At 38.5% G+C, this 27,884-nt stretch overlaps 1 protein-coding gene across 1 annotated transcript; it reads right to left on the bottom strand.

The window, feature by feature from the left end:
- Positions 1–20,754: 20,754 nt before the first annotated feature.
- LOC111889988 (uncharacterized) lies at positions 20,755–22,728 on the bottom strand. The gene is made up of 2 exons (XM_023886138.3): positions 21,876–22,728; positions 20,755–21,805 (listed from the first exon to the last, which is right to left on the bottom strand). Exons 1-2 carry the CDS (start codon positions 22,670–22,672, stop codon positions 20,782–20,784), a joined length of 1,821 nt encoding a protein of 606 aa, XP_023741906.3. The 5' UTR covers positions 22,673–22,728; the 3' UTR covers positions 20,755–20,781.
- Positions 22,729–27,884: the final 5,156 nt, after the last annotated feature.

Raw genomic sequence — 27,884 nt, 5'->3', positions numbered from 1 at the left:
AACTTATTGCTTTGCATCCATGTAAAGTTTTTGAAATGTTATTTACAACATTCTTTTCTCTATCAAGTTAAAGTCACCATACATATCTTTTTTCCAATTGAAATTTTCTTTCAATATCACATAAAAAGAATTGGATTTCTTCATTTTATCTGAACTAGAGGGATTCCTGCTCTTTGTGACAGGCAATTTGTTGGGGTAGTTATTGTTCCAAATTAGAAGTATATTGATGGAAGTAGGATGCTATAAAAGCTCGAAATTAAAAATTGTAGATTATAAATTTGACGTGTAACTACATGTTGAGTGTCATGCATCTAACCAAACCACAAATGTGAATTAGCAAAATACTTCATCAGTAAAGTATGTTGTTTTAATTGGGATTTTTGGTAGAGTGTTGCTATAATTGGGGATTTTTGGTAAAATAGGTTCCTATTTCTTGCGATAAAATCTATTGGGAGTTGCAAAAGTTGGTAAATTTGAAAAAGGGATAAATACATGAAAAAGCAATGTCCTTTCCATAATTTGTTTGCAATAGCATGCTACTTTCATTTCTTTCTATAAAAATCAACCCAGTTATAGCATTATACTTGCAATTTGAATCTCTATTTAGACATTGTGCTTTGAAATATCTATGCATGCATAGTGAAATTAAATTATGTTGTATTGGATTTTTCAAAGTATAATGCTGTAACATGAAAAAATGAAACTAGGATGCTATTATAAACAAATAAATAAAAGTAAACTGTTGTCTTAGAAGGTTGGAAGAAGTCATTGGAGAACAGCTCTAATTAGAAGATAGTGTCGCTAAGAGGATGGAACATGGACTAATTTTGGGCAGCTTTGTGTGACTTCCAAAATATCTTAATCGAACAAGTGGAAAATATAGTAGATAAAGATTGGGCTAAAAGATACAGGTGGAGGAACGAGTTTTCCTATAAATGGAAATAATTAAGGTAATGGATTGTCTCTGATTTACAATCAATCGATGGCATGATAGAATGTAATGTATTGAAGAAACAACGACAACAGAGCATGGTTTAGTTGATTGAGATTCAAGAGAGTAATCAGAGTTAATTTCAAACTATCAAACCTAAGTGAGTTTTGTTAAATCGTCTTTTTCAATTCGAGATATATTTGCAGTTGATTAGATGAAGATTATGTGTTTAATGTCATTATTTGGTTGCGGGATTCAAGAATCTATCATTGGAGTTCTTTACCCATTTGTCCCCTGGAGGCATTAACTATACGATCATAATTCATAAAGTGGGGGTTTAACACAGAGTTAGGAGAGCTGCTCGAATAAACTGTTATGTTTTTTTAATGGCTGATGGTACTCGTGCTGGATTAGTGTCTAAGTCCATAACTATTTTGGTATGTACTTGACCCGATGGTGCATGGTCCTTTTGGGTTGCCTTCACCAAAGCAACTTGATAGGATGAATTATGGAGAGAAAGGATTAAATATGATTTATTAATATATTATGAGAATAATATATTAAAGGAGAAATTATATTGTTTAATTAATATTAGTCAATAATTAATTGGTAATTAGTTTTGTGACTAAAAGAGATTAATTAAACTTAAAGGACTGGAATTGTAATTATAAGATAATTGTAATTTGGGCCATGGATTTCCTTTTATTATAAGGTGGACGAATTCTATGGGGAAGCCCATATGAAATCGTCCAAGGCCTTATGGAAAAAGGCTCCATGTGTTGCTTAGGACTTAAGCATCCAAATTAGGGTTTCCTTGTTAGATAACCCTAATTGCCTCACTATATATAGATCCCTTAAGGACCAAAAACGTGGACAAGCAACCTTCTAGGGTTTTCACATGGTTTTGGCAGCCTCCATCCTCTCTCCTCTTCATCCTCTTGCTTATGGTGTTTGTGAACCATTAGAGGAGTGACACTTATGACTCTAAGCCTTCCAAAGTCAATTCAATGAGGAATTGGGATTGTTATTGCTACATAACAATCAAGGTAACATTATAAACTTATTCTTATGATTAATATGATTACTTGAATGCTAGAATTAGGGTTTATAGTCTTGGATTCAAAGCATGTACAATAGAGAAACCTAGATCCAAGCATTAGGGTTTGTATGAGCACATAGGATGTCTTATGACCAAAACCCATCAACTTGTTTGTTGAGTAAATAAATAACTCTAATTAAACTTTTACAGGCAACATAAGTAGTTTTCTTCTCTATCGGTGGGTGTGTGATTTTCTGTTTTCTTTCACCTGCGAGGTGCTCGATGTAATGCCTGTGGCTTATTGTTCTTTGTTTTTCTTCAATCAGTCAGGTGCATGTTTTCAATTAGAATACAAAATAATGTAATGGGTGTAACTGAAAAACCTGTTATATATAGTAAATCCAGATCAGATGTACTATTCCAAATTGTTATGTGATTTGCAATGGTTCTTTAAGCTACACTTGGAGAAGGTATACACGTTGAAAATATGTACATAGCTATGATGAGCAAGCAGTGCTTGAATATAGGAAAAAAAGAAGATAAAGCCAACATATATATATATATATATATATATATATACATATATATATATATATATATATATATATATATATGTATATATATAATTCTATAATTTGTGGGTAGCCAATTGGAAACTTGGTAAGCAAAATCCATTAAAAATATAACCTGACAATACTGTTATGGGATAGAATAAAGAACTACGCATCTGGCCATATGTGTATTAGTATACCGAAACGTAGAAGTAGGGTTTTCTACAAAACCCAAATTCTTTATGTAAATTTCTCAGTTGTGGAAATTATTTTCTTACGTTAAAAATGAAGGTCGTTTTCTTTTCACCTTTTGCTTATTTTGCTTATCAGGTGCTTGATGAAATACTTGCATCATGTACTCATATTGCTATTTGGTGTTCTTTAGTTAAGTTCATATCCACATAGAATGCAATCATACGACTTTTTACCACTAATTTAATCCATTTAGTGGGAGTTTTATGCATGAAAAATGTAACACTCGTGTTTCTACCCTAGGCATTTATATTGAGTTGATAGTCTAGGTTAACCTTTGAAACTCATTTTGAAGAAATGAAAAGGAATTATGTGAATTATGTGTTTTAGGCTTAATTATTAGGGCTTAATTAATTAAGATTAAAAATAAGAGTCAAAATTAAAGTGTGAGATAAGCCCGATATCTTTACATAAAGTTGTAGTGGTCGAAACAAGGATTTCAGGGATATAAAGAATACCAAAATCCGAGTTATAACGAAGAAGTTATGACCTGTCGAAGTTTCGCGACAAAACCGGCACGGTGCTGAATGTCGTACAAAGTGAGTTTTTGATAAACTACTTTTTCGCCTTAGAAATCTAAACGAAAGTCGTATTATTCGTTAAACCGAGAAGTTCGATAAAAAGAACGCCCAAATCTGACTTCGTATGAGGAAGTTATGATTTTTCGAAGTTTCAGCGTAGCAGTAGACAGCTAAAAACTCGAATTTTAGATCGAGCGATTTTTAGCCGACACAACCTAAACGAGAATTGAAGGTCTCGTCATTAGGAGCACAACGGTAAAAAGTCTGACGAAAACGGACGTCGGATGAAGAAGTTATGAATTTTTAACGGATTTCCTATCCCGGTCTGTTAAAAATAATAATATAAAATTTAAAGTCAAAAATAGCCGACGAAGTTTAAAGGGAAGTTGTAGATCGTAATTTTAGCTATGCGTGCATCTAAAGAACGTCAAAACGGAGCTCGTATGCGAAAGTTATGAATTTTAGAAGTTTTGGCGCGAAAACCGAGAAATTGCGCATAATCACAATTGCCATGTCACCCTCGCTTAGAAAGTGACACGTGTCCTGCTGAGTCACCTGGCTGCTGAGTCATTAGGCTGCTGAGTCACCGAGGCTGCTGAGTCATGCGAGCCACGTGTCCTCTTCTGATTCGACCGAGGAGGAGGCCCAATCCGAAGCAGCCAGCTCCCCAGCCGAAGCTTCGCCCAGCTGCCGCGTGTGTCCGAGCCTCGCATAGCCTAGCTCCGAGCCTCGCAGGTGCGCCAGCAAGCCGCAGTCCACTTAGAAGCCGCCAACGAGCCCTCGCATGTGCGAGCCATGTGCGAGACACCCCCTGCGAGCCGTCAGATCTCTGAAGCGTGCCATCTTCACAGCCGTTGGATCAAACTTCAGACCCTATAAATAGAAGGGTACCTGCGAGGGTTTCCGGTTACTTTTGCATTTTAGCCATTTTTAGCCCCTCTCTCCATATTTTCTTCATCTTAACATCCCGCAAAGCCCCGGTATCAATTGTAAAGCCCGGAATACCCCACGAAATGCCCGAGAAGCCCAGAAAATTTATCTTTTCGGTTTCGTAGCCCGACTTTTGCAGAGCCCGGTTTCTCAATAAAACTCCCAGTTTTATTAGAAACGATCGTTTTAGGAAACGAATTGCTGCCCGATTTTCACCAAAATACGTGAGTGTGTAGTTACTTTCAATTTACACATAGATATGAAGTATTTACCTTGAAATACGTGTTATGTGTAAATATGCTAATTGTTTATTCGAGGTGACTGGTGAATTGATGTTTTATACAAGTTTTAAACTGTATATGCTTTTTATCTACAAAATATGTTGGGTAGAACATGGGTAGATGAAATAGTTGATGTGTGTTAAAATGGTGAGAGGCCTCGATGTCGATGTTGTGTTGTTGTTGTAGTCATCTAGCGAAGTATAGATGACGACCACGAACTTTCTAGATAGTCCAGTGGAACACTAGCAGGTTCGCAACTTGTAGGTGTTGATGAATTAAATGTTCATTGGCGTACTTCATCCCCCTCATGGTTGCCTTAAGGACATGTATGGCTGAGGAAACCCCTTAGCAGTAGTGTCCATCCCGATGATAATCCTTAGGCTAGGTCCCTTGTGATAGGTGTTTAGGGACGTAAAGTGAGGACAACGGGAATGGGTAATCAGGGTTATTGTTGATTGGTGAACTTAATAAGTATATTATTATTGTGGGTTGAAAACCCTATATGCTCACCAGGCTCCCAAGCCTCACCCACTCAGTTTTATGATTACAGGTAGTGGAGCCCGAACATAGTCGGAGGATGACGAGAGATTTTTGGATTATAGGCCAGTAGTTGTGAATAACTGTTGAAAGGCTTATAATGTCTTGTTTATGCTTTTGATCTGTATCGGAACATGAAATCCCGAGGTTTTGATATATATATGGAAAATATATACCTTCTTAATGAAGGATTTTGATAAACTCTTATCATATATTGTTTGGGGACCAATTCCGCAATATCTTATAAAAAGATTTCTCTGATTTTATTTTAAAAAGCATAAATTAAATCGGTCTTTTCTGGCCGAGAAATATGGGGATGTCACAGTTGGTATCAGAGCATTAGTTTAAGCGAACTAAGAAATTGTAGAATTTCTAGACTTGAACTTAGAATGCTAAGTGATGATTGTGAGATGAGTGTCTACCATATTTTAGACACGAGCACTAGTTTATTTTAGGGAAGATGCCTAAAATGCCCTTATGTGCTAAACGCTATGTGTTTGCCATGTCTGCCATTATTTGTTCGGATCTATGGTCTGTTGCCGACCGGATCTGGAAACCTTATGTGTGTAGGATTCTAAGTGTATGAATACGAGATTAGAACTAACATGTAAACGTTTCGGAGTGATAAGGGAATTGACATGTCTAACAAGGATAAAGACCTAAATTTCGCCTTATTCGGTATATAGATTGTAATGGCAAGAACTCGGAGTGGAGCTGGAAATGCAAACAGAAACCAGCAACCTCAACCTCCAGTGGTGGAACAGGTTCCTATAGTAGGAGCTGCACCCGAACCCATCACTATGGCTGGAGTACGAACTATGATTCAGGCCATGTTGGCTGAACAGAGGGAGGAATTGAGGCAAATGTTGCTGAACGACATGGATGAACCTTCAGTTCCTGTTGAACAACGTGAACTAAATGACGATCAATCTGAAGAAAGGAACAATAGCAGATCGGTTGGTCATAGTGAACCGCTTGTGGTTGGGAGGAATAACCACGAGGGTAGAGTGGAGAGAAATGGGTGCAAGTATAAGGACTTTATGACTTGCAAGCCATGGACCTTCAATGGAAAAGAAGATCCTGTCGGAGTAATGGACTGGATCTCAGAAATGGAGTTGGCTTTCATGACTTGTGATTGCCAAGGCAAGTTACAAACTACGTTTGTAGTACGTCAGTTCAGGAGTAGTGCTGCCCGTTGGTGGAGCACTTTAGGGAAAACCCTAAGCCCTAATGAGCCACTACAATTAACTTGGGCAGAGTTCTTGGTGCACTTCAAGCGCAAGTACTGCTCGGCCCAAAACGTACTTGAGTTAGAAAACCAATTTCTAACGTTGCAGAAGGGGAGTATGACCGTTGACGAATATACAAATAACTTCACAGACAAAATGGAGTTTGCTTTGCGTATTGTCCCAGATGAGTTGGCAAAAATAGACAGGTACGCAAAGGGACTTCCATGGGAGTACGCGGTGCCAGTACGTCAGGCACTTACTTTGGAGGCAACTATCTGGGCTGCCAAGTCTGTGGAGGACATGATAAAAGGGAGAGCCGCCAGCAAGGTTGAAGTTGGCGAAAAGAGAAAGTTTGAAGGAACTTCAGGTTCTAATAAAAAGAACAAATTCTCGAAGACTGGTTCGAGAAAGTTTGGAGGAGGAAGCGAAGCCAAGTGGTGTGACAAGTGTAGGAAGAAACATGCTGGGAAGTGCAGCATGGAACTCACTTGTTACAAATGTGGAAAGCCAGGGCATTATGCCAATGAATGCACCTTCAATAAGAACGTATGTTTTGGGTGCAATGAAGAAGGGCATATTTTGAGGGACTGCCCGAAGAAGAAGGACGCAGCAAAACCCAATCTACCACCAAAGCCGAAGGCAAGAGACTTTCAGATGACCCTCGAAGCTGCGAAAGAAGAAGTCGATGTTGCTTCAGGTACCTTTCTCGTAAACGAATTGCCTGCCCAAATTTTGTTTGATTCTGGAGCCAATTACTCCTTTATATCGCATGAATTTGGTAGAAAGCTAGCTTTGCCTGTAGATATGCTAGTTAATGCTATAATAGTCGAGATTGCTAGTGGCAAGTTTGTACCTGTTAGCCATCGTATGAAAAACATCCTCATTGAGTTGGATGGGAATAAGTTCCAAGAGGAATTATTTCCTATCGAGTTAAATGGATTCGACATAGTTTTAGGAATGGATTGGCTTAGCGCCAACGACGCAGAAATACTATGTAGAAAGAAGATAGTAAAAGTAAACCCGCCAGGGAAAGAGTCGTTTATGGTGTACGGAGACAAACGCAGAGTAAACTATGGAATCATTTCCCTAATGAAAGCCATAAAGTGTTTGGCCAAAGGATGTACATCGTATCTAGCGTTCGTGATCGATGTCAAGATGGAAAAGAAGGAGGTGCAGAATATTCCGGTGGTGTGTGATTATCTGGAAGTCTTTCCCGAAGATCTTCCCGGATTGCCCCCTGATCGACAAGTAGAATTTCGTATCGACTTGTTACCAGGAACGACGCCGATAGCGAAAGCACCTTATCGATTAGCGCCAACCGAAATGAAAGAACTTATGACACAACTTCATGAGTTATTGGACAAAGGTTTCATTCGACCTAGTTCATCACCCTGGGGAGCCCCTGTGTTATTTGTAAAGAAAAAAGACAGAAGCATGAGAATGTGCATCGATTACAGAGAGCTGAACAAAGTGACGATAAAGAACAAGTAGCCGTTGCCAAGGATCGATGACTTGTTCGACCAGTTGCAGGGTTCGAGCTATTTCTCGAAGATCGATCTTAGGTCGGGATACCATCAACTAAAGGTGAGAGAGCAGGACATCGAAAAGACTGCTTTTAGAACGACATATGGACACTATGAATTTTTGGTTATGTCGTTCGGACTAACCAATGCCCCAGCAGCTTTCATGGATTTGATGAATAGGGTTTGTAAACCATTCTTAGATAAATCCGTGATAGTATTCATAGATGATATCTTGATTTATTCGAAAAGCAAGCAGGAGCATGAAAAGCATCTGCGTGAAGTGATAGAAGTCCTGAAAAAGGAGAAGTTGTATGCAAAGTTCTCCAAGTGTCAATTTTGGATTCAAGAAGTCCAATTTTTAGGTCATGTGGTTAACCAAGAAGGGATAATGGTCGACCCAGCAAAGATTGAAGCTGTAATGAAGTGGGAACAACCAAAAAGTCCTACGTAGATTCGAAGCTTTTTAGGATTAGCTGGATATTACCGAAGGTTTATCCAAGGCTTTTCTTCGATTGCTACTCCACTAACAGCTTTGACCCACAAAGGAGCCACTTATGCTTGGAATGAGAAGCATAAGGAAGCCTTTGAGAAGTTGAAGAAGAGATTATGTGAAGCACCGATTCTTTCATTGCCTGAAGGAATTGATGACTTTGCAGTTTATAGCGATGCATCCGGAGTTGGGTTAGGTTGTGTTTTGACCCAAAGGGATAAAGTGATCGTGTATGCATCGAGGAAATTGAAGGAGCATGAAAAGAACTACCCCACACATGATTTGGAGTTGGAAGCGGTAGTATTTGCCTTGAAGATATGGAGGCATTATCTTTATGGCACCAAGTGTAAACTTTTCACTGATCATAAGAGTCTCCAATATCTCTTTAATCAGAAGGAATTGAACATGAGGCAACGACACTGGCTAGAGTTACTCAAGGACTACGACCGCGAGATACTTTACCACCCTGGTAAAGCAAATGTTGTTGCCGATGCTCTCAGTCGGAAGGTAAACCTTGAAAAGAAAAGGCCAAGAGCGTTTAGAATTGAAGTTGTCTCGACGATTATGGAAAGTATAAAGAAAGCTCAAGAGGAAGCTTTAGAGAAAAATGACCGAAAGGAAGAACGTTTGGGAAAAACGTTAGTGTTTGGTACAAACAACCAAGGGTTGAAGGTATTTCAAGATAGAATTTGGGTACCTAAGACGGGCAGAATAAGAGATCTTCTGATGGAAGAAGCTCACAAGACCATGTACTCAATTCATCCCGGCAGTACGAAAATGTATAGGGATCTAAAACCCTATTATTGGTGGCCGACGATGAAGCTCGATGTTGCTAAGTATGTGGCCGAGTGTGTAACTTGTGATAGGGTTAAGGCACAACATCAGAAACCGTATGGGAGTTGAGAACCTTTACCCGTACCCATGGGTAAATGGGAAGACGTCACCATGGATTTTGTGACTAAACTGCCCAGAACAAGGAATGGTCACGATATGATTTGGGTGGTCGTTGATCGCTTCACTAAGAGTGCGCATTTCATAGCGGCCAAAGAGAAATGGTCTATGGATAAACTTGCGAATTCTTACGTGAAGGAAATTGTGAGGCTTCACGGTGTTCCGTTAACAATTGTGTCCGATCGTGACAGCCGTTTTACCTCAAGGTTTTGGAGGAGTCTACAAGAGGAATTGGGTACCAAGTTGTGTTTGAGTACAGCTTACCATCCGCAAACTGATGGTCAGAGCGAGCGAACGATTCAAACATTGGAGGATATGCTGAGAGCATGTACCCTAGAATTCTAAGGTAACTGCGATGAACACTTACCTTTAGTAGAATTCTCCTATAATAATAGTTTCCACTCAAGCATTAAGATGGCACCTTATCACGCTTTGTATGGGGAGAAGTGTCGAACGCCATCATGTTGGCTAGAAGCTGGGGAAAAGCAGTTTATGGGACCTGAAATAGTCCATGAGACTGCTGAAAAGTTGAAAGTGATAAGGGAAAAGATGTTAGTTGCTCAAGATCGACAAAAGAGTTATGCTGACAAGAAAAGACAACCGGTATCCTTCGATGTTGGAGATTCGGTTTTACTTAAAGTCTCGCCGTGGAAGGGACTTATAAGATTTGGGAAACGAGGGAAGTTGAGTCCAAGGTTTATTGGACCATTTAAAGTTCTTCAGAGGATCGGGAATCAAGCTTACAAGCTAGAGTTTCCGGAAGAACTAGAGGGTATTCATAACACCTTTTATGTGTGTTATTTGAGAAAGTTCACAGGAGATGTGCCCGACATAATTCCGATTTCTGAGTTAAGGTTGGATGAAAACAAGAGGTTGATCGAAGAACCTGAGGCAATCATTGACCGTAAGACTATGAAGTTACGACGCAAGATGTTCGATTTAGTGCTTCTGCGCTGGAAACATACAAATGGACCAAATCTCACTTGGGAAACGGAGAGTGACATGATGAGTCGCTACCCGCAGTTGTTTGGTGATATGTGATTCCGGGGACGGAATCATCCTAAGGGGGAGAGAATTGTAACACTCGTGTTTCTAGCCTAGGCATTTATATTGAGTTGATATTCTAGGTTCACCTTTGTAACTCATTTTGAAGAAATGAAAAGGAATTATGTGAATTATGTGTTTTAGGCTTAATTATTAGAGCTTAATTAATTAAGATTAAAAATAAGCGTCAAAATTAAAGTGTGAGATAAGCCCGATATATTTACATAAAGTTGTAGTGGTCGAAACAAGGATTCGGGGATATAAAGAATTCCAAAATCCGAGTTATAACGAAGAAGTTATGACCTGTCGAAGTTTCGCGACAAAACCGACACGGTGCTGAATGTCGTAAAAAGTGAGTTTCTGATAAACTACTTTTTAGCCTTAGTAATCTAAACGAAAGTCGTATTATTCGTTAAACCGAGAAGTTCGATAAAAAGAACGCCCAAATCTGACTTCGTATGACGAAGTTATGATTTTTCGAAGTTTCAGCGTAGCAGTAGACAGCTAAAAACTCGAATTTTAGATCGAGCGATTTTTAGCCGACACAACCTAAACGAGAATTGAAGGTCTCGTCATTAGGAGCACAACGGTAAAAAGTCTGACGAAAACGGACGTCGGATGAAGAAGTTATGAATTTTTAACGGATTTCCTATCCCGGTCTGTTAAAAATAATAATATAAAATTTAAATTCAAAATTAGCCGACGAAGTCTAAACGGAAGTTGTAGATCGTAATTTTAGCTACGCGTGCATATAAAGAACGTCAAAAACGGAGCTCGTATGCGAAAGTTATGGATTTTAGAAGTTTTGGCGCGAAAACCGAGAAATTGCGCATAGTCACAATTGCCACGTCACCCTCACTTAGAAAGTGACACGTGTCCTGCTGAGTCACCTGGCTGCTGAGTCATTAGGCTGCTGAGTCACCGAGGCTGCTGAGTCATGCGAGCCACGTGTCCTCTTCTGATTCGACCGAGGAGGAGGCCCAATCCGAAGCAGCCAGCTCCCCAGCCGAAGCTTCGCCCAGCTGCCGCGTGTGTCCGAGCCTCGCATAGCCTAGCTCCGAGCCTCGCAGGTGCGCCAGCAAGCCGCAGTCCACTTAGAAGCCGCCAACGAGCCCTCGCATGTGCGAGCCATGTGCGAGACACCCCCTGCGAGCCGTCAGATCTCCGAAGCGTGCCATCTTCTCAGCCGTTGGATCAAACTTCGGACCCTATAAATAGAAGGGTACCTGCGAGGGTTTCCGGTTACTTTTGGAATTTAGCCATTTTTAGCCCCTCTCTCCATATTTTCTTCATCTTAACATCCCGCAAAGCCCCGGTATCAATTGTACAGCCCGGAATACCCCACGAAGTGCCCGAGAAGCCCAGAAAATTTATCTTTTCGGTTTCGTAGCCCGACTTTTGCAGAGCCCGGTTTCTCAATAAAACTCCCGGTTTTATTAGAAACGATCGTTTTAGGAAACGAATTGCTGCCCGATTTTCACCAAAATACGTGAGTGTGTAGTTACTTTCAATTTACACATAGATATGAAGTATTTACCTTGAAATACGTGTTATGTGTAAATATGCTAATTGTTTATTCGAGGTGACTGTTGAATTGATGTTTTATACAAGTTTTAAACTGTATATATGCTTTTTATCTACAAAATATGTTGGGTAGAACATGGGTAGATGAAATAGTTGATGTGTGTTAAAATGGTGAGAGGCCTCGATGTCGATGTTGTGTTGTTGTTGTAGTCATCTAGCGAAGTATAGATGACGACCACGGACTTTCTAGATAGTCCAGTGGAACACTAGCAGGTTCGCAACTTGTAGGTGTTGATGAATTAAATGTTCATTGGCGTACTTCATCCCCCTCATGGTTGCCTTAAGGACATGTATGGCTGATGAAACCCCTTAGCAGTAGTGTCCATCCCGATGATAATCCTTAGGCTAGGTCCCTTGTGATAGGTGTTTAGGGACGTAAAGTGAGGACAACGGGAATGGGTAATCAGGGTTATTGTTGATTGGTGAACTTAATAAGTATATTATTATTGTGGGTTGAAAACCCTATATGCTCACCAGGCTCCCAAGCCTCACCCACTCAGTTTTATGATTACAGGTAGTGGAGCCCGAACATAGTCGGAGGATGACGAGAGATTTTTGGATTATAGGCCAGTAGTTGTGAATAACTGTTGAAAGGCTTATAATGTCTTGTTTATGCTTTTGATCTGTATCGGAACATGAAATCCCGAGGTTTTGATATATATATGGAAAATATATACCTTCTTAATGAAGGATTTTGATAAACTCTTATCATATATTGTTTGGGGACCAATTCTGCAATATCTTATAAAAAGATTTCTCTGATTTTATTTTAAAAAGCATAAATTAAATCGGTCTTTTCTGGCCGAGAAATATGGGGATGTCACAGTTGGTATCAGAGCATTAGTTTAAGCGAACTAAGAAATTGTAGAATTTCTAGACTTGAACTTAGAATGCTAAGTGATGATTGTGAGATGAGTGTCTACCATATTTTAGACACGAGCACTAGTTTATTTTAGGGAAGATGCCTAAAATGCCCTTATGTGCTAAACGCTATGTGTTTGCCATGTGTGCCATTATTTGTTCGGATCTATGGTCTGTTGCCGACCGGATCTGGAAACCTTATGTGTGTAGGATTCTAAGTGTATGAATACGAGATTAGAACTAACATGTAAACGTTTCGGAGTGATAAGGGAATTGACATGTCTAACAAGGATAAAGACCTAAATTTCGCCTTATTCGGTATATAGATTGTAATGGCAAGAACTCGGAGTGGAGCTGGAAATGCAAACAGAAACCAACAACCTCAACCTCCAGTGGTGGAACAGGTTCCTATAGTAGGAGCTGCACCCGAACCCATCACTATGGCTGGAGTACGAACTATGATTCAGGCCATGTTGGCTGAACAGAGGGAGGAATTGAGGCAAATGTTGCTGAACGACAGGGATGAACCTTCAGTTCCTGTTGAACAACGTGAACTAAATGACGATCAATCTGAAGAAAGGAACAATAGCAGATCGGTTGGTCATAGTGAACCGCTTGTGGTTGGGAGGAATAACCACGAGGGTAGAGTGGAGAGAAATGGGTGCAAGTATAAGGACTTTATGACTTGCAAGCCATGGACCTTCAATGGAAAAGAAGATCCTGTCGGAGTAATGGACTGGATCTCAGAAATGGAGTTGGCTTTCATGACTTGTGATTGCCAAGGCAAGTTACAAACTACGTTTGCAGTACGTCAGTTCAGGAGTAGTGCTGCCCGTTGGTGGAGCACTTTAGGGAAAACCCTAAGCCCTAATGAGCCACTACAATTAACTTGGGCAGAGTTCTTGGTGCACTTCAAGCGCAAGTACTGCTCGGCCCAAAACGTACTTGAGTTAGAAAACCAATTTCTAACGTTGCAGAAGGGGAGTATGACCATTGACGAATATACAAATAACTTCACAGACAAAATGGAGTTTGCTTTGCGTATTGTCCCAGATGAGTTGGCAAAAATAGACAGGTACGCAAAGGGACTTCCATGGGAGTACGCGGTGCCAGTACGTCAGGCACTTACTTTGGAGGCAACTATCTGGGCTGCCAAGTCTGTGGAGGACATGATAAAAGGGAGAGCCGCCAGCAAGGTTGAAGTTGGCGAAAAGAGAAAGTTTGAAGGAACTTCAGGTTCTAATAAAAAGAACAAATTCTCGAAGACTGGTTCGAGAAAGTTTGGAGGAGGAAGCGAAGCCAAGTGGTGTGACAAGTGTAGGAAGAAACATGCTGGGAAGTGCAGCATGGAACTCACTTGTTACAAATGTGGAAAGCCAGGGCATTATGCCAATGAATGCACCTTCAATAAGAACGTATGTTTTGGGTGCAATGAAGAAGGGCATATTTTGAGGGACTGCCCGAAGAAGAAGGACGCAGCAAAACCCAATCTACCACCAAAGCCGAAGGCGAGAGACTTTCAGATGACCCTCGAAGCTGCGAAAGAAGAAGCCGATGTTGCTTCAGGTACCTTTCTCGTAAACGAATTGCCTGCCCAAATTTTGTTTGATTCTGGAGCCAATTACTCCTTTATATCGCATGAATTTGGTAGAAAGCTAGCTTTGCCTGTAGATATGCTAGTTAATGCTATAATAGTCGAGATTGCTAGTGGCAAGTTTGTACCTGTTAGCCATCGTATGAAAAACATCCTCATTGACTTGGATGGGAATAAGTTCCAAGAGGAATTATTTCCTATCGAGTTAAATGGATTCGACATAGTTTTAGGAATGGATTGGCTTAGCGCCAACGACGCAGAAATACTATGTAGAAAGAAGATAGTAAAAGTAAACCCGCCAGGGAAAGAGTCGTTTATGGTGTACGGAGACAAACGCAGAGTAAACTCTGGAATCATTTCCCTAATGAAAGCCAGAAAGTGTTTGGCCAAAGGATGTACATCGTATCTAGCGTTCGTGATCGATGTCAAGATGGAAAAGAAGGAGGTGCAGAATATTCCGGTGGTGTGTGATTATCCGGAAGTCTTTCCCGAAGATCTTCCCGGATTGCCCCCTGATCGACAAGTAGAATTTCGTATCGACTTGTTACCAGGAACGACGCCGATAGCGAAAGCACCTTATCGATTAGCGCCAACCGAAATGAAAGAACTTATGACACAACTTCATGAGTTATTGGACAAAGGTTTCATTCGACCTAGTTCATCACCCTGGGGAGCCCCTGTGTTATTTGTAAAGAAAAAAGACAGAAGCATGAGAATGTGCATCGATTACAGAGAGCTGAACAAAGTGACGATAAAGAACAAGTAGCCGTTGCCAAGGATCGATGACTTGTTCGACCAGTTGCAGGGTTCGAGCTATTTCTCGAAGATCGATCTTAGGTCGGGATACCATCAACTAAAGGTGAGAGAGCAGGACATCGAAAAGACTGCTTTTAGAACGACATATGGACACTATGAATTTTTGGTTATGTCGTTCGGACTAACCAATGCCCCAGCAGCTTTCATGGATTTGATGAATAGGGTTTGTAAACCATTCTTAGATAAATCCGTGATAGTATTCATAGATGATATCTTGATTTATTCGAAAAGCAAGCAGGAGCATGAAAAGCATATGCGTGAAGTGATAGAAGTCCTGAAAAAGGAGAAGCTATATGCAAAGTTCTCCAAGTGTCAATTTTGGATTCAAGAAGTCCAATTTTTAGGTCATGTGGTTAACCAAGAAGGGATAATGGTCGACCCAGCAAAGATTGAAGCTGTAATGAAGTGGGAACAACCAAAAAGTCCTACGGAGATTCGAAGCTTTTTAGGATTAGCTGGATATTACCGAAGGTTTATCCAAGGCTTTTCTTCGATTGCTACTCCACTAACAGCTTTGACCCACAAAGGAGCCACTTATGCTTGGAATGAGAAGCATAAGGAAGCCTTTGAGAAGTTGAAGAAGAGATTATGTGAAGCACCGATTCTTTCATTGCCTGAAGGAATTGATGACTTTGCAGTTTATAGCGATGCATCCGGAGTTGGGTTAGGTTGTGTTTTGACCCAAAGGGATAAAGTGATCGCGTATGCATCGAGGCAATTGAAGGAGCATGAAAAGAACTACCCCACTCATGATTTGGAGTTGGAAGCGGTAGTATTTGCCTTGAAGATATGGAGGCATTATCTTTATGGCACCAAGTGTAAACTTTTCACTGATCATAAGAGTCTCCAATATCTCTTTAATCAGAAGGAATTGAACATGAGGCAACGACGCTGGCTAGAGTTACTCAAGGACTACGACCGCGAGATACTTTACCACCCTGGTAAAGCAAATGTTGTTGCCGATGCTCTCAGTCGGAAGGTAAACCTTGAAAAGAAAAGGCCAAGAGCGTTTAGAATTGAAGTTGTCTCGACGATTATGGAAAGTATAAAGAAAGCTCAAGAGGAAGCTTTAGAGAAAAATGACCGAAAGGAAGAACGTTTGGGAAAAACGTTAGTGTTTGGTACAAACAACCAAGGGTTGAAGGTATTTCAAGATAGAATTTGGGTACCTAAGACGGGCAGAATAAGAGATCTTCTGATGGAAGAAGCTCACAAGACCATGTACTCAATTCATCCCGACAGTACGAAAATGTATAGGGATCTAAAACCCTATTATTGGTGGCCGACGATGAAGCTCGATGTTGCTAAGTATGTGGCCGAGTGTGTAACTTGTGATAGGGTTAAGGCACAACATCAGAAACCGTATGGGAGTTGAGAACCTTTACCCGTACCCATGGGTAAATGGGAAGACGTCACCATGGATTTTGTGACTAAACTGCCCAGAACAAGGAATGGTCACGACATGATTTGGGTGGTCGTTGATCGCTTCACTAAGAGTGCGCATTTCATAGCGGCCAAAGAGAAATGGTCTATGGATAAACTTGCGAATTCTTACGTGAAGGAAATTGTGAGGCTTCACGGTGTTCCGTTAACAATTGTGTCCGATCGTGACAGCCGTTTTACCTCAAGGTTTTGGAGGAGTCTACAAGAGGAATTGGGTACCAAGTTGTGTTTGAGTACAGCTTACCATCCGCAAACTGATGGTCAGAGCGAGCGAACGATTCAAACATTGGAGGATATGCTGAGAGCATGTACCCTAGAATTCTAAGGTAACTGCGATGAACACTTACCTTTAGTAGAATTCTCCTATAATAATAGTTTCCACTCAAGCATTAAGATGGCACCTTATCACGCTTTGTATGGGGAGAAGTGTCGAACGCCATCATGTTGGCTAGAAGCTGGGGAAAAGCAGTTTATGGGACCTGAAATAGTCCATGAGACTGCTGAAAAGTTGAAAGTGATAAGGGAAAAGATGTTAGTTGCTCAAGATCGACAAAAGAGTTATGCTGACAATAAAAGACAACCGGTATCCTTCGATGTTGGAGATTCGGTTTTACTTAAAGTCTCGCCGTGGAAGGGACTTATAAGATTTGGGAAACGAGGGAAGTTGAGTCCAAGGTTTATTGGACCATTTAAAGTTCTTCAGAGGATCGGGAATCAAGCTTACAAGCTAGAGTTTCCGGAAGAACTAGAGGGTATTCATAACACCTTTTATGTGTGTTATTTGAGAAAGTTCACAGGAGATGTGCCCGACATAATTCCGATTTCTGAGTTAAGGTTGGATGAAAACAAGAGGTTGATCGAAGAACCTGAGGCAATCGTTGACCGTAAGACTATGAAGTTACGACGCAAGATGTTCGATTTAGTGCTTCTGCGCTGGAAACATACAAATGGACCAAATCTCACTTGGGAAACGGAGAGTGACATGATGAGTCGCTACCCGCAGTTGTTTGGTGATATGTGATTCCGGGGACGGAATCATCCTAAGGGGGAGAGAATTGTAACACTCGTGTTTCTAGCCTAGGCATTTATATTGAGTTGATAGTCTAGGTTCACCTTTGTAACTCATTTTGAAGAAATGAAAAGGAATTATGTGAATTATGTGTTTTAGGCTTAATAATTAGAGCTTAATTAATTAAGATTAAAAATAAGCGTCAAAATTAAAGTGTGAGATAAGCCCGATATCTTTACATAAAGTTGTAGTGGTCGAAACAAGGATTTCGGGGATATAAAGAATTCCAAAATCCGAGTTATAACGAAGAAGTTATGACCTGTCGAAGTTTCGCGACAAAACCGACACGGTGCTGAATGTCGTAAAAAGTGAGTTTCTGATAAACTACTTTTTAGCCTTAGTAATCTAAACGAAAGTCGTATTATTCGTTAAACCGAGAAGTTCGATAAAAAGAACGCCCAAATCTGACTTTGTATGACGAAGTTATGATTTTTCGAAGTTTCAGCGTAGCAGTAGACAACTAAAAACTCGAATTTTAGATCGAGCGATTTTTAGCCGACACAACCTAAACGAGAATTGAAGGTCTCGTCATTAGGAGCACAACGGTAAAAAGTCTGACGAAAACGGACGTCGGATTAAGAAGTTATGAATTTTTAACGGATTTCCTATCCCGGTCTGTTAAAAATAATAATATAAAATTTAAATTCAAAATTAGCCGACGAAGTCTAAACGGAAGTTGTAGATCGTAATTTTAGCTACGCGTGCATATAAATAACGTCAAAAACGGAGCTCGTATGCGAAAGTTATGGATTTTAGAAGTTTTGGCGCGAAAACCGAGAAATTACGCATAGTCACAATTGCCACGTCACCCTTGCTTAGAAAGTGACACGTGTCCTGCTGAGTCACCTGGCTGCTGAGTCATTAGGCTGCTGAGTCACCGAGGCTGCTGAGTCATGCGAGCCACGTGTCCTCTTCTGATTCGACCGAGGAGGAGGCCCAATCCGAAGCAGCCAGCTCCCCAGCCGAAGCTTCGCCCAGCTGCCGCGTGTGTCCGAGCCTCGCATAGCCTAGCTCCGAGCCTCGCAGGTGCGCCAGCAAGTCGCAGTCCACTTAGAAGCTGCCAACGAGCCCTCGCATGTGCGAGCCATGTGCGAGACACCCCCTGCGAGCCGTCAGATCTCCGAAGCGTGCCATCTTCTCAGCCGTTGGATCAAACTTCGGACCCTATAAATAGAAGGGTACCTGCGAGGGTTTCCGGTTACTTTTGGAATTTAGCCATTTTTAGCCCCTCTCTCCATATTTTCTTCATCTTAACATCCCGCAAAGCCCCGGTATCAATTGTACAGCCCGGAATACCCCACGAAGTGCCCGAGAAGCCCAGAAAATTTATCTTTTCGGTTTCGTAGCCCGACTTTTGCAGAGCCCGGTTTCTCAATAAAACTCCCGGTTTTATTAGAAACGATCGTTTTAGGAAACGAATTGCTGCCCGATTTTCACCAAAATACGTGAGTGTGTAGTTACTTTCAATTTACACATAGATATGAAGTATTTACCTTGAAATACGTGTTATGTGTAAATATGCTAATTGTTTATTCGAGGTGACTGTTGAATTGATGTTTTATACAAGTTTTAAACTGTATATATGCTTTTTATCTACAAAATATGTTGGGTAGAACATGGGTAGATGAAATAGTTGATGTGTGTTAAAATGGTGAGAGGCCTCGATGTCGATGTTGTGTTGTTGTTGTAGTCATCTAGCGAAGTATAGATGACGACCACGGACTTTCTAGATAGTCCAGTGGAACACTAGCAGGTTCGCAACTTGTAGGTGTTGATGAATTAAATGTTCATTGGCGTACTTCATCCCCCTCATGGTTGCCTTAAGGACATGTATGGCTGATGAAACCCCTTAGCAGTAGTGTCCATCCCGATGATAATCCTTAGGCTAGGTCCCTTGTGATAGGTGTTTAGGGACGTAAAGTGAGGACAACGGGAATGGGTAATCAGGGTTATTGTTGATTGGTGAACTTAATAAGTATATTATTATTGTGGGTTGAAAACCCTATCTGCTCACCAGGCTCCCAAGCCTGACCCAGTCAGTTTTATGATTACAGGTAGTGAACCCCGAGCATAGTCGGAGGATGACGAGAGATTTTTGGATTATAGGCCAGTAGATGTAAATAACTGTTGAAAGGCTTATAATGTCTTGTTTATGCTTTTGATCTGTATCGGAACATGACATCCCGAGGTTTTGATATATATATGGAAAATATATACCTTCTTAATGAAGGATTTTGATAAAATTTTATCATATATTGTTTGGGAACCAATTCCGCAATATGTTATAAAAAGATTTCTCTGATTTTATTTTAAAAAGCATAAATTAAATCGGTCTTTTCTGGCCGAGAAATATGGGGATGTCACAAAAAAATCTTCAGTCATGGATTTCCATGATTTTCACTGTTTTCGTTAATTATTTATGTTTACAACTTCAACAAAAATGTCACAAAGACCTAGAAAACGTATGTGGTATCACTAACCTTCTTGTGTATGCAAATTCAAATACCATTGATTGGAGATTGAATGCGATTCCTCATGTTATGTAACTGAAACCTAGCAAGTCATGGTATTCAACTTCCATTATATAAACTCTTATGCCTTAATTACATCAATGTGAATGTTATGGTCTTTTATAAGTTTTGACAATGTATCAATGGCCGACGAGTGCATGTATTTAAATTTCAATGATTTCCTACTTAGCATTGGTATGCAAAAGGCTTTGGGATACAGGTCAATGTGAAAGAATTGCAGAATCATGGCCATTAGATACCTGGATTATTAGTTTTTATGAACAAGATATTTTATGAATTAATAGGCACTAGGTTTATTTACATAATTTAAACAAGAATTCTTCGGTAATTTTAATAGCTTATCAAGTTGTTAAAGATTGATGTAAACTAGAAACTCATTATTTTTTTAGAATCAGCATCACCATCAAAATCTATCTGCTTATGGGACATGTGGTTTCTTCATCCAAATAAAAATCAAGCCAAGTTTAATGAAGTCACAACTAAAGAAGGCATACAAATTAAAAATGTAATTGTTATGAGCGAAAATCACTTGAATTTAAGACACAGAAGAAGAGAAAGCCAACATATAGAAATAATTTATGGAAACAATGACATGATTGAGGATTCATAATTTCTTAAAATGACATTCATAACAAATACTGAAATTACACACTCTTGCCCGACATTCGAGGCTCAAATAACCATTAATATCTTGATTACAAACAGAACACACATACTTGGGCGTTTTCTTTCTCCGAACAAATGTTAATGGATGTTTATGATAGGAAACATTTCTTGTGCCCTTGTACAACATGTTTTCTCGCCGATTGATTCGACTAATGCAATCAAGATGAAAAGAATTTTTGCATTTGTGACAATAATAGAGTGGCAACTTGGGGTGCATTTCTTCCTCACAAATATCACAATAGAAATCTTCTGGATGATCGATGATTGGGGGATACATCAATGGGATTTTATGTCCTTTGCAATATTTATGATCAAGGGAATGTGGCGACCTCATTGCACAATACATGTCTAATATGAAGTCGCAAGGCTTACAAGCATAGCTTATACCTTCAAAATATTTGGTGCAAGCGCTACAAAGAGGTTCGGGATCTATAACTTGGATAAGAGGATGGTTGTGGGATTTGTGTTTAATGGTTTGGGGTAAAAATGCACAATTGACATCAAGGTAAAACTCACAAATTTCACATATGTACAAATACATGTTGCCGTAGCTAAAACAACCAATGCATTTATATTTTATACCATGTCCCGCTGCATTTATCAAAACAAGCGAATGATCTGGGTGAAGTGGATATTGTAGTTTGAGTGGTAACTCGGCGCAATATTTGTGGAGAGAGAATGAGCATCTATCTTTGCAACTATAATATGGAAGGGAGAGCGGTCGTACACAGCCGTGACATACCTCTATTGGATCACTAGAGAAGATACCATGCGTGTTGTTACCATGATGAGCTACATTAAGGATTAATGGATGATTATGGCTCCAATGTTTAATTTCTTTACTCTCATCAGTTGTCTTATCCAAATGTAGAAGTTTTAACGGATCCGTGAATGTCTCTAACATGGGAAATTCCAGCAAGTCCTCTACGACTTCATCAACAAAAGAAGTACTTGAGACATTTCTGAAACCACAAAAAACAAACATTTAGAAGAATCATCCACAAACACACAAAAAAGAAGATTAAAATTTACCTTAGATTACCAGAAGCTTGCTCTGTATTTAAGGCACACCTGATATGGACAAAATATCTACAATTTGCACAATGATACAACCACTCATTCTGCTGAATGTATTCATTGCATATTTCACAATAATACCAGAAATTAAAGAATATTTCTGGAAGAGAATAGACGAGAACCAATTTGTGATTGGGGTGATGAGGTAGGTTGATGGTATGTGTTAAGGAAGCACAAGTCTTGTGGATCCAGAAGTCACCGCTGTTGCACTCATAGAATAAGCCTTCATCCTTAGTTTTGCAAGCATCACAAAACACCGCAACAGGTCTTAATTTAAGGCTTAAAGTGTGTTGTGGATGACCTTCATGTTCAACCTTCATCTTTGCCTCCTCCTTTATGGTGTCGGCTTCAGCCTTGCGAGTAATCCTAGAAACACAACAATCAATGCAAGCTTTAAAGAAGTATATATTATCCTTTTCAAAAGTATATGAAAACACCCCAGGTTTCTTTCGAATACGACAGACCACACATTTCCATGATCTGTAATTTGTCATATGAGTAAGTGTTAGAGAGTGATTATATAAGGAAGGGTCATTGATAGTAGGGGGAAGTTGTATGCATGTTTTATGCAGAAAGTAAAAACATTGGATGCAACCATATGTAAAGCCAATTGATATGGGTTTTTCACATGCATTGCAGCCAATGAATTGTGATATTTTTTCACCACCACCGAAACTAGCACCTACAATCGTCTCAGAGTTTATGAGCTTTAATGGATGTTTTTCATGACTAAAGTGATTAATCTCTTCCATATCCTCTCTCAATCTCTCTTTCTCTTTCTCTCTCTCTCTCTCTCTCTCTCTATATATATATATATATATATATATATATATATATATATATATATATATATATATATGTCGGGTGTGTGTGGAAAATGACATATATTTAACCCTTAAATTTGTAAAGAATGAGGTAGAGGCAAAATAACATTTCCACAACTAGAGAAATCAACTTACCTTTTTTAGATTACTTTGCTTCTAAGTATAGTTTTTAAAATGCTATGTACATCATTCTTTTCTCCTATATCAAGCTAAAATTACCTTACATCTCTTTTTCTGTTTGGAATTTTCTTTCTACTTCTCAAGAAAGAATTAGATTTCTTCCTTTTATCTTAACTAGAAAAGGGACCCATGCTAGGCATGGTTCAGGAGGTTTTTTTTTTTTTGTTACTATTTGTAACATTATTTATTATTTATAATAAATTTTATTTTATATTGTTAATATTATTTTATTTTATATTGTTAATATTTTTTCAAAATAATTTATTTTATTTTATATTGTTATTAATTTTTCAAAATAATTTTCAAATTTTAAATTATATATTATTTATAACTATATGAATTTAAGATATAAAATAAAATATTATTAAAGAAAGGGGATTAGATGGATAAATATTGAATGATAAAACATATAGATGTTCTGTATTATTATGTTATTTATTTATTTTTTTGGTCTTTCTTATAAGATATATAAATTTTGTCCTTTTAACATCATCTTTTGATTATTTTGGAAATATTTATTTATTCCCAGTTAATTGCTTTTGATGAGAATCAATTAGTTTTTTTTAAACGACAAATTTAATTTATTGCTAAAGTACTCTTTAAATCCATATATATCCAAGACGGGATGTGAACACTCAAAATCAAAGAGAAATAACAACACCATATACCGTTGGGTTAGAAAATTTTTAGAATTTAGAACCAATTAGTTACTCTTGATATCTCCATAACATAAAACCAAGTAGTTACTCTTGTTATCTCCAACAACATCGAATAATTTTCGATAGATTTTCCAATATCATATGTCGTTTGTTTACATATTTGGAAAAGACTTGAAGCGTAAAAAGACACTCCGCTCTCATATGCTTATTTCTTTAACTTTTTTGTTATTAGACTTATCAACTTTTCTTATTTAATTTGAATGTGAATTTATATTTGTATTTATAAGTTTTAGTGATGCAGTTTGCAAAAATGTCAATTTGTATATATATTGTTATTTGATAATTAATAAAGTTTGAAATTGAAATAAAAAGTGAAATAATTGTTTATAAATTTTATTATATAACCCTTCATATTATAAGTGACATTCAATCTTAACAAATTAAACACCACATCTTTGTCTTTTTACAATAACTATCCGAATTAGACCACCAAAAGACACTTGTTTTTCTTTTACCAACTAAACAGAAGTAAAATTATATCAATATCTTCCAAAAATATAAAAGTAAATTATATAATAGTCAAATAAATATGTTCTCTTTTGATTTTAAAATTTGACAAATAGAATTTGTAAAATGATAAACTAATTTGCCGTGCATATTGTTATCAGGATATTATTTATATGTTTTTACTGTTTAACATTTCTAATAAATTATTTTATCATATATTCTATTTTTTAGATAAATCTGCTATTTTACACTTATAAATATACCATTTTAAAGATTAAATAAATATAAAATTGTATCCCCAACATTTGAAATTAACTTTAATATTAAAAGTTGCTGATGTGTTTTTATAATATTGATGTTAATAACTTTTCGAATACCATATTTATTTTTGGAAATGAAATGCTAACCATATTCTTAAGACCATACGGAGTAGGCAACGCCTCAGGGCGTTATCCTGATGTGGCCAACGGAAAACGGTGTCATAACGCCGGAAACAACGTCCCGCGGTACGTTTTTAGGCGTTATGGTAGTCGGTGTTACCGTGGCAACGGGATGAAACACGGTTATTTGCTCGTTTGTGGCTTGAATTTGGGAGAAAACGGTCATAAGAATGATTTTTTTTTTTAATTTTTTTAATTTTTTTAACATTTTAACTCTACTATATAAATACACAATTTAACTCTCATTTTGACCTACACATTTACATATCTTTCTCTAAAATTTTATTTTTTATACACAAAATACAATATTAATCAAAACCCCAACACTCTTCCTCCCAATACAAACACATCAGTTCCTCTCGGGTTTGCACAATATGAGGCGTACGCGAACATCCTCAACTCGTAAAGGTCTCCACAACTTCCATTTTCCGGCAACTTTTTCAATTCTGTCTCACCTCACTACAATTCCCTACAAGCCTTCCACAAACCTATTCAACATATTTACTACCATGCAACAAAATATCACACAACCACCACCTACACAATAGAATAGACAGTTCCCGAGACGCAAGCGGGGGGAGTAGGAAAAAAACTACCAACCAAGGGAGAGCAAAAAAGAAAGGGAAAACGGTCACGGAGGAGCAACTTGTAGAAGAACCTACAACTTGGTGGACCGTGGATAAAGAATACGCGTTGGCGGTGTCGTTGTGCGAGACATCAAAACACCCAACTAAGGAAACTATATGAGAAGAGTCGCTTTTTGGGAAATTGTGAACGAAAATTTCCGCACAATTTTGAATAAGGATGACACATATTGCAATCACGATATGTTGAGTAGCAAGTTGATTCAAATAAGTAATAAGTGCATCAAGTTCAATTCAATCTATAACAAACTTTCCTCGCACAAACAAAGTGGTGCGAACAATTTTGATGTCCTTAGAGCGGCGAGGGAGTAATATCATGTTGAGACGGGTCACGTTTTCGAGTAAGAAAAAACGTGGGAGATTGTTAAGGACGACCCCATATGGCTTAAAACAAAAAAAAATTCATAACAATCAAAGAGGTCTCGTGGTTCAGGATCGGTTGGCGTTCCTGTGGAGATTCATCGCCTTTCAAGGCAATTTTAAGAAGCTGGGGTTTTAGTCTGTATTCACGAGAGGCGGTATTTCATGAGTATGTCCATTCTAGGGCTAGCCATAATTCTCTAGAAGTTGCTCCTTGGACGTGTGAAACGAAGCTTCAAAGATGGTGGATATTATAATCATCCAGACATGAGAATTGTTGGCTATCCACCGAGGATAACTAAGGTTATCCATGATTACATCTCCAGTTTCCACTTTCCGCGTTGGACATGGTATTGTGCCATCTACATAACCGAATAAATTGTTGGTGATGAGAAAAAGTTCAAGCATTGCTTTCCAGTACCCATAGTTACTGGGAGAGAGAGTGAAAGGAAATCTATGGGAGTTATGCTATGTCTTTTCTGTATTCTAGAAGGCAGTAATAGTATCCATGTGAGTTTGAGTTGATCACCAGTGATTGGAGTTGAGCATAAGATGAAGCCGTCAGAGGCTTTTCTACAGTTAGGATTTAGAGCCCTAAGGTAGGGTTTACTTGGCTCTGATACCAAGTTAAACGATGTAAAGGGTAATTGATTTTGTATTATGAAGCGTAGATTACAATCCGATATATCGGCTCGATAGTTACATTTAAATACCCTCTAATATAAACACTATCAATAGACTATCTAAACATATGTCTAGCACAAATTTAGCAGTTTTAACGGATCCGTGAATGCCTCTAACATGGGAAATTCTAGCAAATCTTCTACGTCTTCATCAACAAAAGAAGTACTTCAGACATCTCTGAAACCACAAAAACAGACATTTAGAAGAAGTATCCACCACACAAAAAAATTTTAAAATTTACCTTAGATCACCAGAAGGTTGCTCTGTATTTAAGGCACACCTGATATGTACAAAATATCTACAATTTGTAGAATGATACAACCACTCATTCTGCTGGATGTATTCATTGCATATTCCACAATAATACCATAAATTAAAGAATATTTCTGGAAGAGAATAGACGAGAACCAATTTGTGATTGGGGTGATGAGGTAGGTTGATGGTATGTGTTAAGGAAGCACAAGTCTTGTGGATCCAAAAGTCACCACTATTACATTGGTAGAATAAGCCTTCGCCTTTACCTTGGCAGGCATCACAATGGAATGAACCAGGCCTTAACTAGAGTGTTAAAGTGTGTTGTGGGTGGTCTTCATGTTGAACTTTCATCTTTGCCTCCTCCTTGATGGCGTCGACTTCTGCCTTGCGAGTAATCCTATAAACACAACAATCAATGCAAGCTTTAAAGAAGTATATGTTATCTTTTTCAAAAGTATATGGAAACATCCTAGATTTCTTTCGAATACGACACACCGCACATTTCCAAGATCTGGTAATTGGATTCAAATTAATTAGTGTTAGAGGGCGATGATATAAGGAAGGTTCGTTGAAAGTGGGTGGTAATAGTGCACATGCTTTCTGCAGAAACTAATGACATTTGGCACAAGAATATGCAAAGCCACTTGATATGGGATTTTCACATGCATTCTAGCCAATGACTTGTGGTTTTTTTTATCACCACCATCGAATCTAGCACCTACAATCATCTCAGAATTTATGAGATTTAATGGAGGGTTTTCATGACTAAAGTGTTTAATCTCTTCCATATCCTATCTCTCTATTGTGTGGAAAGTGACATATTTATCCCTATTGTGTGGAAAGTGACATATTTATCCCTTGAATTTATAGAAAATGAGGTAGAGGAAAAATACCATTTCTATAACAAAGAAATCCAACATATTGCTTTGCATCCAGGTAAAGTTTTTGAAATGTTATTTACAACATTCTTTTCTCTATCAAGTTAAAGTCACCATACATCTCTTTTTTCCAATTGAATTTTTCTTTCAATATCACATAAAAAGAATTGGATTTCTTCATTTTATCTGAACTAGAGGGATTCCTGCTCTTTGTGACAGGGAATTTGTTGGGGTAGTTGCCATTCCAAATTAGAAGTATATTGATGGAAGTAGGATACTATAAAAGCTCGAAAGTAAAAATTGTAGATTATAAATTTTACATGTAACTACCTGCTGAGTGTCATGCATCTAACCAAACCACAAATGTGAATTAGCAAAATACTTCATCACTAAAGTATGTTGTTTTAATTGGGATTTTTGGTATAGAGTGTTGCTATAATTGGGGATTTTTGGTAAAATAAGTTCCTATTTCTTGCGATAAAATCTATTGAGAGTTGCAAAAGTTGGTAAATTTGAAAAAGGGATAAATACAT

This window comes from Lactuca sativa, chromosome 5, assembly GCF_002870075.4.
Source record: "Lactuca sativa cultivar Salinas chromosome 5, Lsat_Salinas_v11, whole genome shotgun sequence".
Classification (NCBI taxonomy): domain Eukaryota; kingdom Viridiplantae; phylum Streptophyta; class Magnoliopsida; order Asterales; family Asteraceae; genus Lactuca; species Lactuca sativa.
This window is presented reverse-complemented; position numbering and strand designations above follow the sequence as displayed.